Source organism: Taeniopygia guttata, chromosome 15 (assembly GCF_048771995.1).
Source record: "Taeniopygia guttata chromosome 15, bTaeGut7.mat, whole genome shotgun sequence".
Lineage (NCBI taxonomy): Eukaryota > Metazoa > Chordata > Aves > Passeriformes > Estrildidae > Taeniopygia > Taeniopygia guttata.
Window position 1 is genome coordinate 5,428,595 of NC_133040.1, and position 13,229 is coordinate 5,441,823.

The window sequence follows — 13,229 nt, forward strand, 5'->3', positions numbered from 1 at the left end:
TACTCTAGAATTTTATGAGGTCCATAGCTTTTTTACATTTGGCCAAAGTTAGCTAAAAAGGAAGAATAACAGCACAGCTATAAAAGCAATTTTCTTTAGTACATCCACATTGTAAAGAATATCCTCAAATAGACTATCAATGGCACAGCTTAATTTTCAGTGTCAGAAGAAACTACCAACTGTTTTTCCCCTTTACTGCACATTCACATATACAAACTAACAAAAAGTTTTCTTAAAAGAGTGCTGACATTCTTTTAATTATTTGTCCACAGTACACACCGGGGAGATGGGCTAACATCTAGCACAGTTTCAAAGTTTGAATGTTAGATTTATTTCTGTAATTGCTTTAGATAATATGAAAATTTAAAAGAATTTGTTGCTGTAAAACATCAATGTTACTATTTCGTAGCACCTTTCTAAAATAGCTGAGAACTCAGAATGATGAGTGCTGTTATGGCAATGCCACGGAGTTCACGTGATTCTCTGCCGAGAAAATCAAGTCGTTCACTGGAAAAAAAAACTTCTTAAAACAGTTTTTGAATGTAATTTAGTCACACTGTAAAGACAGAAAGTTTTGAATTGTGCCACAGCTGAATTCATGCTTTCAGATACTTGTCTCACTGTTCTTAACAGAAAAAAAATTACAGGTCAATTCACTTTTAAGACACACAGAAGGAGCTGCACTAACCTGTTTTTCAAGAACAACTGAAAATGTAAAAAATTGTGACTGTACAATCACGATTGTACATTGTGATTGTACAATCACAATATTTCTTTGCTTGTTTTTATGCACAGCTCAGTATCCAGTAGCTTTAGCAGAGATCCACTGCTGGTGACAGGCTCCTCAAAGCATATGGCCACAGGAGCTTACGAAGTGCAAATACACCAGCTTGTCTGGCAGAACAAAGTCCTCCACTTAAGCAAAAGAAGTATAATCAGAACAGGGAGCAATAAAACAAGCTCTCTACCCAAGTCCAGCAATGTCACCCAGCACCGTCTGAGTGATATACTACCAAATCAATAATTCCAAATTTAACCACAGGTTTATGTGTCATTTCAGTTTAACTGCAACATTTTTTCCTTGTCAGGAAAGTCTCTTTTTAGACCACAAACTCTCCTCATCTTCAGGATACCTGCTCTGACCGTAAGAGTGGAAGGATAATTCAGACAAGCAAAAAACTGCTTGTGAAGAGAAAAATGAAGAGAAAGCCAACCCAGCCTTTGTTAATAATGTGTACGGTTCTACCAAACAATCACCAATTTCAAATATAAATAAATACATTATATTTAATATATAATATTAATAATATTATATGTATTATATAGTAATATATGTATTATATAATAATAAAATGTTATATTTAATATTATAAAAAATTAAAAAACAGCCTAAAAGAGTCAAAGTACTGCTGCAAAGTAAGCTGCTATTGGGCTGAGCACTCTCTTAGATTTACTTACCTGGACAGTCGACTTCATCGCTGTCATCCTCGCAGGTGGGCCATCCATCACACTGCCAGTTTGAAGGGATGCACTGAATGGTTCCACTCCGACACGCAAACTGCCCTGGGGTGCAGCGGAGCTCTGGCAAAGAAGAAAAAAAATGGTGCTTTCTTTGAAATGTTATTTATTCTTGCAAATTTATACATATATTAATCATCTGTCATGTAATGGATCACTGAAGCGTAATGGACAATATCTTTGGTTAACTCAGCCTGTTAAAAACTCCTTCAGTTCAGATCACTTCATGTCCTAAACTGCATGTTTGTGGCTTTAACAGACAGGAGGGTATGGGAAATAATTCTCTCAAGACATCTGTGGTAACACCTTCCTGATAAAGATAGCCTGTGAGCAGCTATTACCACAGCATGACCCATTTGCTTCTTGTAGGGCACTGAGGAGTGCTTGTTCAATTTTTCCAGAGCTGCATTTCAACAAAAATACGCTTCGATAGGTAAGCGCTGCATTATGCAACAGCCTCAGAATCCTATTTCCATTCTAATCACCGTGTATGCCAGAACCCACTAGACTTGCACAAATGCCCAATGTGATTTACAGACATTTCACAGAACTACTTGTAAAACAATATCTATATCCATGAACCCGTTTTCACTTTCTAGCTTCAGATCTTTTGTAGACTTTCTCCATGTGAACATATCCTTTAGTAGAAACTGTCACTATCTGCAAACATGTTGCTCCTGCTTCTGTGAGTTCACTGCCTACTTGCTATCACTACTGTCGCACCTAATTAGCATTACAAAAAGTACAACTTTTTAATAACCTTTTTTTTTTTCAATTCCATCTTTCAAATGCCAGAACCTAATAACTCAGCTTCATTTTAAGTCCCTCAAAACATTTTGCAGGGAATAAAAAGGTCTGTCTACAAAAGTGAGCAATTCTAAGCTTGTTCACATCCAGTGTGCCAGTGCCAACACAATCCACAGGCTCACTTTTGCACCTAACCATCATTGTCCCGTTTTTCTTCTAGACAATGGCTGTCAATTTTCCAACCATTGTTTTTGAGCAATTTAGCACATTTTCCTCTCAGTGAGCTGCATTAATCCCATGTAATTTATGTCTAGAGAATTAGCACCTTTTTAAACAGGAAAAAAATGTTTATATATATAACCTACTGATTTTGAATGGATCCAGTAGGCAACTGTCTTGCAGAAGGAAATCACTAAAAGAGAATTTAAAATATAGGTGTGCATTCTCTCATCCACAGTGTAAAATGTAAGAGCAGACTGTAATTGCAGTTGTTACTTCTTGAAACACATGCCTAAGCTGAATCAAGAGAGAGGTCACATTTAAGTGTTCAAACAACGTGACTGGGCGTAATAAACCCAGTCACCAGGCACTCTCAATAAAAGCTGGTATACCTGATAATTGGTATAACATACGGGTAACAGCTTCTAATTCAATGTTAGACTAAAATCCAGTCCTACTACTGTTTCCTTGTAAAGCACAGACCTGCTCTTCTACAAAAATAAAAGCAGGCACATCCTCTTAGCAACCACCTACTCAGAGCAAACATTCAGGTCACAAGATGCTAAGAACTCACACGGACCTGCCAGACTACTGACTGCAACAACAGACCTGACAGCACGACAGTATTCTCACTCATTTAGAGTTTTACTCAGCCCAAACAGCTAACAGAGAATGAGGACAGGGGAAATGGAAAAAAAAAATAAAATTACCAGCCATAATGACTTCCCCCTCAGAAAAAAAAAAAATATGAAATCATTTATTTAGCCTGAAGAGGGAAAGGGGAATAAAATGGGGAGGGTATAGCAAGAGATAAATTTTTAAATCTATCTTTAAGCTAAGTAATTTCAAATCTAACCTCTTTGAGTTAATTATAACTCCTTCTAACTTAGAGGAAAAAACCCAACAACACACAAACCACCAAATCAAACAAATACAAAACCTCAAGCTGAAATTGAAAGCACTCAGATTTCAAGTCCAAAGAAGAGCACCATTTGGTAAATGATTGCAGCTTCTTTCCCCGCTTTGCACAAGGTCAGGACGCAGTGGGAGGCTCCTTAGAAAGTCTTGCTACTACAATTCCAACTACAGAATTTACAGTGGGGCTTGTGCTAGATCTTTTAACACATCAAAGACTATTCTCAGCCCAGCTCCAGGTTTGCACTGCATCCACCCGTAGTTATGGCAAAATTCAATACTTGAAAATAAATTTGATTTTTTCTTTCACTGCTTATTTTCAATGGAATTCACAAACACACCCTGTGAACAAAGTTATCCTGCAGCTTTCTGGCTTCACAGGCAGCATCCACCAGGAATGCCAACCTGCACAAGGGAAAAACAGTCAAGAATACTTCTGTCTATCTGCAGTTTCATACATGCTATTACCATTTAATGTACAATTACATATGACTGGTTTAGATAAAATGATGACTCCATCTCAGCATTATGGGCATTAAAAAAATGCCAGCTACATGCTGTAATGTCATTACTTCCTGTGTTAGAGACACTCCTCTCTGAAGAATGTGGATACGTGAAAGAGTACAAAACATTTCTATTAAAACACCTTTCAGACCAGCTGTACCATTGTTCCCAAAGGAGATCATGCTGTCAGATACAGTAATTATTTCAGACCAAGGAACATGAACTGCTATGCAATTCTGCTGTGGAGGAGCGAAATGTGACACAAAGAAATACTGTGAAATTAAAATCTCTGTCAATAAGCCCTCCTAAGCCATTCCAACCCATAGCCATCAGCAGTAACATACAGACAAAAATAGATGGAAGTCTATAACAAAGCTGTAAGACACTTAGCCCAAGAATGGAGATATCTGGGAGAGGCAAGGATGCACAGGGCATGTGCTGGTCTCCAGAACTCTGTGAAACATTTCATGTCAGTAGCCTATTTTTAAGTTAAAACAGCAGATAAATGAAAACATCTCAAGCCCATCTCCACCACAGAAAAGGCAAGTCACAATGCCAGCAGCAGGACAAGAGTCAGGAAGATGCATGAGCACTACTGAATAGTACAACATTATGTGACCATCCATCTTTCCTGGAACGCAAGTAATCACTTAACACATGGTCAGACTTTGTACTTCTAGGGGTGTGGTAAATAAAAACTTTCTTCACCCATATACTTTCAGTTCTTTTGAAGAATAGCAAAGATTTCAAAAATATCACAACATTTCTGTCCTCAAAGCCAGATATCCCTCAAAGTGCACCACTGTTGATGGTAACTCACAGCAAGAAAGGATAAAGAATGTACCTTAAACTATCACCTCCACACAGCACTAAAACCATACTTTCTACCAGCTGTTAAATGCAGAAACATTTCATATTTTCAAAATCATTAGTAAATATGTAATGGCACAAGTTCAGCTAAGAGCAAGCAGCTGTTGGAGCAGAAGCACAAGACAACATTAAGTCAAGGGCATAAACAATTGCCTTGAAGTGAAAATGTGGATATGCAACCTCCCCCAGCATTCACGTATGATGTGATAAGTGACATCAGCAGTTAATGATTCACATGTGCAATTCTAACATAAAAGGCTTTTCTTTTCGGCATCAGATGCAGTATTTGCTATGCTACAAGATGAAATTTAGTATACTGAAATCTTATTGCAGAGCAATTAAATTTATCTGGCGTTTGCTGGGAAGAAAGGAGACAACTAAAACACTGAAAATAGCAGCAACTGTAGTTTTTGCACTATACAGAGTATAAACTTACAAAACATCACAAAGTTCAAGCAGGGTGAGAGCATGAGAACACTTGAAGCAGTGAGGTGTCATGATAGTCTCTTCATTTCACTATCTCAGAGCATTTCAACATTAACCCTCAACAATCTTACCAACCAGTGCATCCTCATGCCACGGTTACAATGAAGTACAGAACAATTCAAGAGTTTGTCAAAGGCTACAGACAAGAGAACCTGCAGGAAGCCAGCTGTCCTGACTGCTAGTTCTATGCTTTCATGATAACACTGTGTTTATTCCCTAGACCCCAAGCAACCTTCTCTTTCACCAGCACACCTGCACCTGAACAAATGTCTATCAGAAATATTGAGTAACAACAGTGTGTTCTCTGGTAACACTCCACCTGTTTCTCTACTATAAACTAGATAGAGAAAACAAGGAATTCCTTAACTTGATTAAAAAAGAGCAGAAAAACTGAAATCAGATTCAGATCATTAATTCTACAAGCTAAATATATAACCAAAGATAAAACTTACTGTCAAGTGAAGGCCAAAAAAAAAAAAACCAATACCAACTTGCTTGGACATGTTATTAGATAATATTACCCATGCACAAGTCACTCATCTGAAAGAAGTCTTACCAAAGTTAGTTGTGGACTTGTAATTTGGAATTTAAAAGTTCATCAAACCAGAAATGACAAGATTATAAAACAATTTAAACACTGCTATATAAACAAGAGGCCTTCATCTGCTTTGACTGTCACATATTTTTCTAAGCTAGCTAGCAGCAAACCAAGATTTTTAACTAACAGAAAAACTGAGGTTTCATATGAGAAAAACCTAATCTTTCAAGGTGGTTGCTTACACGCTCACAGAGAGCTTTTGTTCTGAAGATTCTGCCCACTGCATGTTGAATGCTAGGTGTTTCACAGAACACATTGTGTATTTCAACACAGGGGTCAACCAGCTTGTTGAATTTTCTTTACAGCAGATAGTTTCCCGATTTTCTGCAAAGTACTCAAAAAAGAAACCCATTTACAAGAAACATTATCCACAGGAAGGACTTAATGACTGATGAACAAAACACACACTCACGCATACTCCCTCTAATTTCCAGCCAGCTTCATGTATTTCACAAAACAAACATATTTTGGCCACTATAGAATGATCCAGGAAGCCCTTTCAAGTTTAACAACCTCATGTACTTCCTCGGTGTCATTAAGAACATTTTCCTCCTGGAGCTCAAGCACTGAGAAGCTGCAGTGCATCCTTCCTGCAGCAGATGCACACTGGTCACTGAGCTGCCCTGAGCATTACACTTCCTGGAACCTGTATTTTCTGCATCATTTTTAAAGACTTTTGAGGTTCATTTGGACTAAAACCCTCCTGCTCACATCTAAACTGCAACTAATTTTTTATTAAACCCTCTTTTTATGCAAGACATGAGGGATAAATGGTTACTCAAAACAATTGTTTTATTTTTAAGAAAGGTAGAGAGAATCCATATCCAGTATGTGAAATTACTTTTTCAACACAGTATATCTCATTTTAGAGCTTCCAATGCCAAAGCAAGGCTGTAACAGACACGTGAGACAGTGTTGATTCAAAACAAGTTCAACTTGCTGGTTCAGTTTCCTAAATGAATGTGATCAGTTGGGTTTGAAACAGCAAGCTTTAGATCAAATTTGCTACTGTCTGTCCACATTAAGCCAGACCAGCTCTGGTTTGTCCCCTTCCAACCAGAAAGATTGCATGCTCCAGCTAATTCAGCAGAAATATAGCTGTACAAATCCAGTATCCATTAATGTGGAATTGGGGCATCATAATAGTTGTCTGCCACCAAAGACAGAACATCTACTAATGTGTCTATTGCTTTAAATATTTGTTCTAACAGCAAACATTTAAACAGTTGGGACCTTCACCTCCATGGCATCAGAAAAGCCTGGAGTGAGGATCAGGGTCCAGCTCTGAGGCACGAAAGGTTGGTCCCAGGTCACACACCACAGGGGTGACAGAAGGAGCAGGGCTGGAAACAGCTCATGGCAATGAGCAAAAGCCAGCAGCTGTAAACATTTCCTGCAAAGATAAGCTGCTGGGTAAATGAGAATACTTTGATACTGTTTTAGCAGGATTATCTATCCTGCTTCAATTGAAAACAGAGACACAGAAGAAATTCAGCTGGAAGAAATGTTATATCCAATAAAAATGACAAGGCCCTATCTCAGGCACATGTAATAAACACCTACTGAAAAGCATTAGGTGAATACATCAAAGTCCTCAAAATCTAAATTTCAACCTTATATTTTCAAGACACCAAAGATTAACACTACAGAAGCCTGTGGAAAAAGGAGAAATAGATCCTAAAGTACAAATGTATCCCAGAACATTCCCCCCATGTACGTTCCCAGCTCTAAAATATAAACTCTCCAGCAGTACAAAAACCTTGATATCACAGCAATTCACAAATTCAGAGGTACAGTTGAGGAACCAGAGGCTGAAACTAAAGACTCCAAAACATAACTCTCAATTCAGCGAAGTGTTTTGATACAGAAATTAAACTCAATGACTGCAATCACTGATTATGAAAGTTTGGGTTCTTCTGGCTGCAATTACTGAACTTTTTTTTCTTAAAGGATTCACCAATTAACAAAGCCTGATACATTAAGATAGTATTTTAGTAGCTAAGACTACAGATGCACTAGGTGTTAATGTTTACACAGCAAGTATAGATTTTAATCTATTTCAGTTTTTAACACAAAGAAATGTAATTTTTTATTTGCTACATTAATTGTTCTTGTCTGCTGAGCTTCATTTGTATGGAAATTGAGACTTGATTAAATGTACACCCAGCATTTAATGTTATTTCAATTATAAGCACTTACTCTGAAATTTTTGTACTGGAAGAGATAAGCTTGAAGTACATGGTTTGGTTTTACACATAAGCTTTTAATGAACCATGGTAGGTTTTCGTGTACATCAAACTTACTTTTTGCTTATTTTGATCACATTTCTCAAGATTGGACATGGTAGATCCTCTGGCATCGTTTTTATTTACAGAACAAAGGAAAACAAAAGACAAAAATACTTCCTCCTTTCTCAGTGTAAGTCAGTCATTGTCCTAAACCAGATGAACCAACCTGTAAGGGAATATTCTGTTCAGATTTCAAGAGGCAATTACAGTCATCAAAAGCTGATTAAGCAGTAACAAAAACTCTAACTACAAGTGCTTAGACCAGTAACTCTTCTTATTCAGATTTTAACTTGTCCAACAGGTCTTTCTTACGTTTTGTAATACTCAACCTACGTACTGAAGACCTGTACTTACATGTTGCACTATCCTTTCATATTTTAACACACTTAGGAACAAGTTTACTAAAATTCAAAATTGTTTTTTCTTAAATCACTGTTTCTGTATAACCTGAGCTATGCTACACTGCATGAGTATGATCAGATCTCAGTCCCTGCCAGCAAAAAGCCCAATGCCCTAAGTCCTTCACTCCTGGAGATTCTGCTGAGCACCAGTGCTCACCAAATGCCTGCAAACAAGCACCAGAAACCCACGCCCACCACCAAACACACACATACAGCTCTTTATCTAATATTTATGCTCAAGAGGAAGCATAACACAATCAATATTACTGTAGACTGGTATTTACTGCAGTAACATAAACTTTAAAACACTCTTATATACTTCCAACACAACAGTAACATGATGGTTATCATAATGTAGTCCTCAGCAGATATGTGAAAAAACTGTCCTTAAGGTAAACATCTGTACTTAAAAAGCAGTTTTCTTAGCTTGGATGTCTCCCAAGTGCACAGGTGAAGTTCACTGGAGCAGGTACAGTGTACCTGTCACAAAATTCCTGAAAATCTGCCAGCCTGTAAGGAGCAGGGCCGTCCTGCCCCGCCTCTGCTCACAGTGGCCGATTGCTGAACAGCTCTCGGGGACAGAGCAGCTCACAAGGAACTGCACCCGAGGATGTTCTGACCCAGTCTTCACAGATTTTCTTGTTCTTAACCTGTCTTTGAGGTACCCCCAGTCCCATATAAGGGCTCTGCTCTCAGGGAAGAGAAGCCATACGTAAATGGTATTTCCCTCAACTCCGGATCTCAGAGGTTTCCACTAACCACTCATTTCCCAGCAAGTCTTTGTGTCACTTGGTGAATCTGACATCCATTACGTATTTTTGAGTTTATTATTATACCACCCACTGCTGCATTCAGTGTAGCAGAATAAATACAGTACTTTATAACAAAGTCACAGTAGGAGGAAAGCAGACTATAACACCAATCTTTTCCAGAGAAGAAAACTTATTTGCGAAACTCGTGTGTCACCATCATTATCCATTTCACAGTTTATTAGTTTCTAAATAAAACTTGTTCTATTTACTGTTCTTCAAATTAAAAGCCTGTAGAATAATTAAAATTAAAACCTTCAGAAGAAGCAAAAGCTAAAGAGAAAGAGCATTCCATTTTCATGTCCAATTCCACAGAAGATAAAATGCTTGGTGATTCATCCGTGATACTGAAAACATGCTTAGAAGTACCTTTAGATCATGTAGCTTTGGTTCATCATGGCCTAAGTATGTGCAGGAGAGTATGCAAGCACAACAGCACCTAACAGCACACAACCTGGGAGGAAAAAAAGGCCACATGATATGCTCATAGCCAAAACACAGCCCACATTTATTCTCAACTCTAATTCCAGCTCCTAAAAACTGGAGATTCTGAAGTTATAATCCCATTTAATAGGAAGGCACCAGTTCCAAAAATAAATTAATAATACATGTTAGAGGCATTTTTTGCATAACCTCAGCATAACCTCATGAAGCAATTAAAATTGTGACAGCATTCCAGCTGAAAACTGTAAATCCTTAATGAGCAACACTCATCAACATTCAGTATTACTCAGTGTTCTGTCATGGTAAGTTATGCTAGATCACCTCAACATCCAGATTTTACAGCACTGTAAGTGATGGTGTCAGTTCCCTTCATATTTGTTCTCCAGGTACCCACTCCCCAGAGCTGGAAGGCGGGGAAGGGAGCAGAATTAAACCCCCATAATCCTAGGGGAGGTGTTAAGTGACCTGCTATGGCCACTTAGGACATACACAGGTCTATGGGGCTGGGTGGGATCCACCCAAGGATATTGAGGGAGCTGGTGGAATTGCTCACTGAGCCCCTTTCTATCATTTACCAGCAGTCCTGGAGCTCAGTTGGTCCCACCTGACTGGAAATCAGCAAGAATGCCAGCCACCTGCTGTAAGAAGGGTCATAAGGGAGATGTGGGGAATTTTGGGCTGGTCAGTCTGACCTCAGTGCCAGGGAAGGTTACAGAGCAGATCATCCCCCACCAATGGCACACACAGGACAAGCAGGTGATCGGGCCCAGCCAGTGTGGGTTTATGAAAGGCAAGTCCTGCCTGACTAACCTGATCTCCTCCTAGGACAAGGTGACCCACTTAGTGGTCCAGGGAAAGGCTGTGGATGTCATTTACCCGGTAGATTTTAGTAAAACTTTGAGACCACTTGCTGCAGCATTCTCCTGGATAAACGGGCTGCCCTCAGTTCAGAGGGCATGATCTTCACTCAGTAAAAAACCTTCCACACAGCAAGGCCCAGGAGACACCTCAGCACCCTCTACAACTATCTGCAAGCAGGTGCTGGCAAGGTGGGGGTCAGCCTCTTCTGCCAAGTAACAACCAACAGGACAAGAGGAATTGGCCTTAAATTGCATCAGAGGAGGTTTAGACTGGACATTAGGAAAAATTTATTCACCAAGAGGGCTGTCAAGCATTGGAACAGGCTGCCCAGAGAAATGGAGTCACAATCCCTATGTACGTAAAAGAGGTGTCGATGTGGCACTTTGGGACATGTTTTGCTAGTGGACTTGGCAGTGCTGGGTTAATGGTTGGACTAGATAGTCTCAAAGGTCTTTTCCAACTGAAATGATCCTATGATTCTATATTTATTATACCTACACCCTGCTCGAGCTTGGAACTGACCCAGTTTTTCCTTGCTCACAAGTGTCATTCACTGCAATTCATTGTCTGCTCTTTGTCTGGAGGGCAAACTCAAGGCCAAGAAGGACTGAAAAGAGAAAGAGAAATCAAAATAACTACAAAAAAATAAAAAAGCAAAGGCAGGGAACACACACAGCATTCAGCCAAAGCAACAACATTACAGCTTCCTGAATGGGAATCCTGGCTAGTATTTTTTAAGACTTAGAAAATACAGACTTTGAGTTTCATGAAAGTGGGCACTTATTCCTAAGACTGAAAGAGAAAAAAATTATTTCCCTATTCTCCAGCATTGCTAAAACCAAAGAGAAAACAGAACTTGCTACTTGAACTAAGCTGAAAGAATACTGTGAATTAGGCAATGCAGCATTCCAGACTGAAAACCAGTTTATTTTCATAGTGAGAATACCAGGCTAAGCAACAGTCTTGCACTTCTCCCCCCCAATAAACTGTTATATTATGATAATAAGTAAAGAGGCAGAAGGGAAAAGCAAAATACAGCACAGGCACAAAGAGCAGTCAGTACAAACAAAACCAAAGTCATTGGTACTCGAGAAGCCTCTAATATGGTTCAAAATTAAAGCCTACTGTTTCTCCACACTAACAGCCTTGTTCAGGGCCTCAAGTGTTTTGTACGGCCTTAGGCAGGATTTCAGTGTTTTAGTACAACAGTGACAAGTGACTTACACCTATGCTGCACCAAATTTTTAACCCTTTCCCTAAAGAAAGCTGATCAGTGAAAGTGCCAATCACACCTCACAAATTCACTAAACAATTTGAAGCAAGCTAGAGAGAAGTCAAAACCAGGAAAAGACAGTGTATATCTTTCCAAAGCTTGCACAAGGGAAGGAAATTATAACCTTCTTGAGCTTCAGAGGGCAGGAAACCCCACATGGCTTGCACTGTTCAGCAGGTGCCAGCCTGCTGGCAGACCTGGGTGTCACAGAGGGAAGTGGCGAGCTGGGGTAACTGAACCTTTCCAAGAGACCCTGCAGTATCCCCAGCTTTTTCATGCCAGCGAATGTATTGTGGATAGGCAGAGGCACACAGGCAAGATCTGGCCTTATTAAATCAGTGCCAAGCAGAGGAGGTACAGGGACAGAGACAAGCCCACTGAAGCCCAGGTTTCATTAAGCCCCACTGCTTATGAAAGAAGCTCACAGGAAATGGTGCTAAGTAAACAGCACTATTCCTCACACAGAATTTAAACACAGCCACACACACAACATACTAATTCTTCCAAGAAATGAAGCAACAGAGAAAAAGTCCAATAAGAACATCATCAGCAGTGATATACTCAGCAAGTCATCAATTGTTTCCAGAAAAGGGCACCATCAACAACAGTGCTTTCTCCCTACAATCCATATACCAGGTCAGGGCAGATGGATTATCCCCACACACACCACAAATCCTTCAACTACCTGGGTTCCACAGCTCAAAGTACTTCTATATCCAAAGCTATTACCTGGTAGCTGCCCACCCAGAACTACTCCCAAAAACATCCAGGCAGGCGAGATGGTTCTTCTCCTCTTCCTGTATCCTCAAGATTAATACATCCCACCAAGTCAGTTTGGATCAGTATTTGTTCATATACAAAACAGTTTCACTAAGAGTCAGTACAGGAAGAGGCTGTATTCCCTTTGACCAAATAAACTATAGATGTACAAGCAAACAAAAAAAATCCCCAAACAAATAAACAAAACCAACACACACCCCAAGCCCACAAAAAACATCCCAACCAAACAACTAAAAGCTACCAAATACTCTACAGAAACTCCTTCTCCTCAGAGGAAAAATTCATATCCAAAATTTTACATGAACTGAATTAGTATTTTCTTTAGATCACGTTTCAACAAGAAGAGTACCCAGATGAAACACGATAACATCAATTCAAGAACTGTCAGAGCAATCAAGGCTAATTTGTAACCACCATTTAAATTACAGTAGGAATTGCCACATTTCAGCAGTATTACTTAGCAAGCCTATTTACTTTTAGCAAGACGACACATGTTCCTTCTTTGCAGGAAAACAA

At 39.2% G+C, this 13,229-nt stretch overlaps 1 protein-coding gene across 2 annotated transcripts in view; it reads right to left on the minus strand.

Annotated features, from left to right (window-relative positions):
• The window catches only part of DGCR2 (DiGeorge syndrome critical region gene 2), a 45,031-nt gene that overhangs the window by 23,328 nt on the left and 8,474 nt on the right, over positions 1-13,229 (minus strand). For both annotated transcript variants that reach the window (XM_002199208.7, XM_072936360.1), the window contains exon 2: positions 1,459-1,581. In XM_002199208.7, coding sequence (XP_002199244.4) covers positions 1,459-1,581 — 123 coding nt within the window. The remainder of the gene's footprint in view (positions 1-1,458; positions 1,582-13,229) is intronic.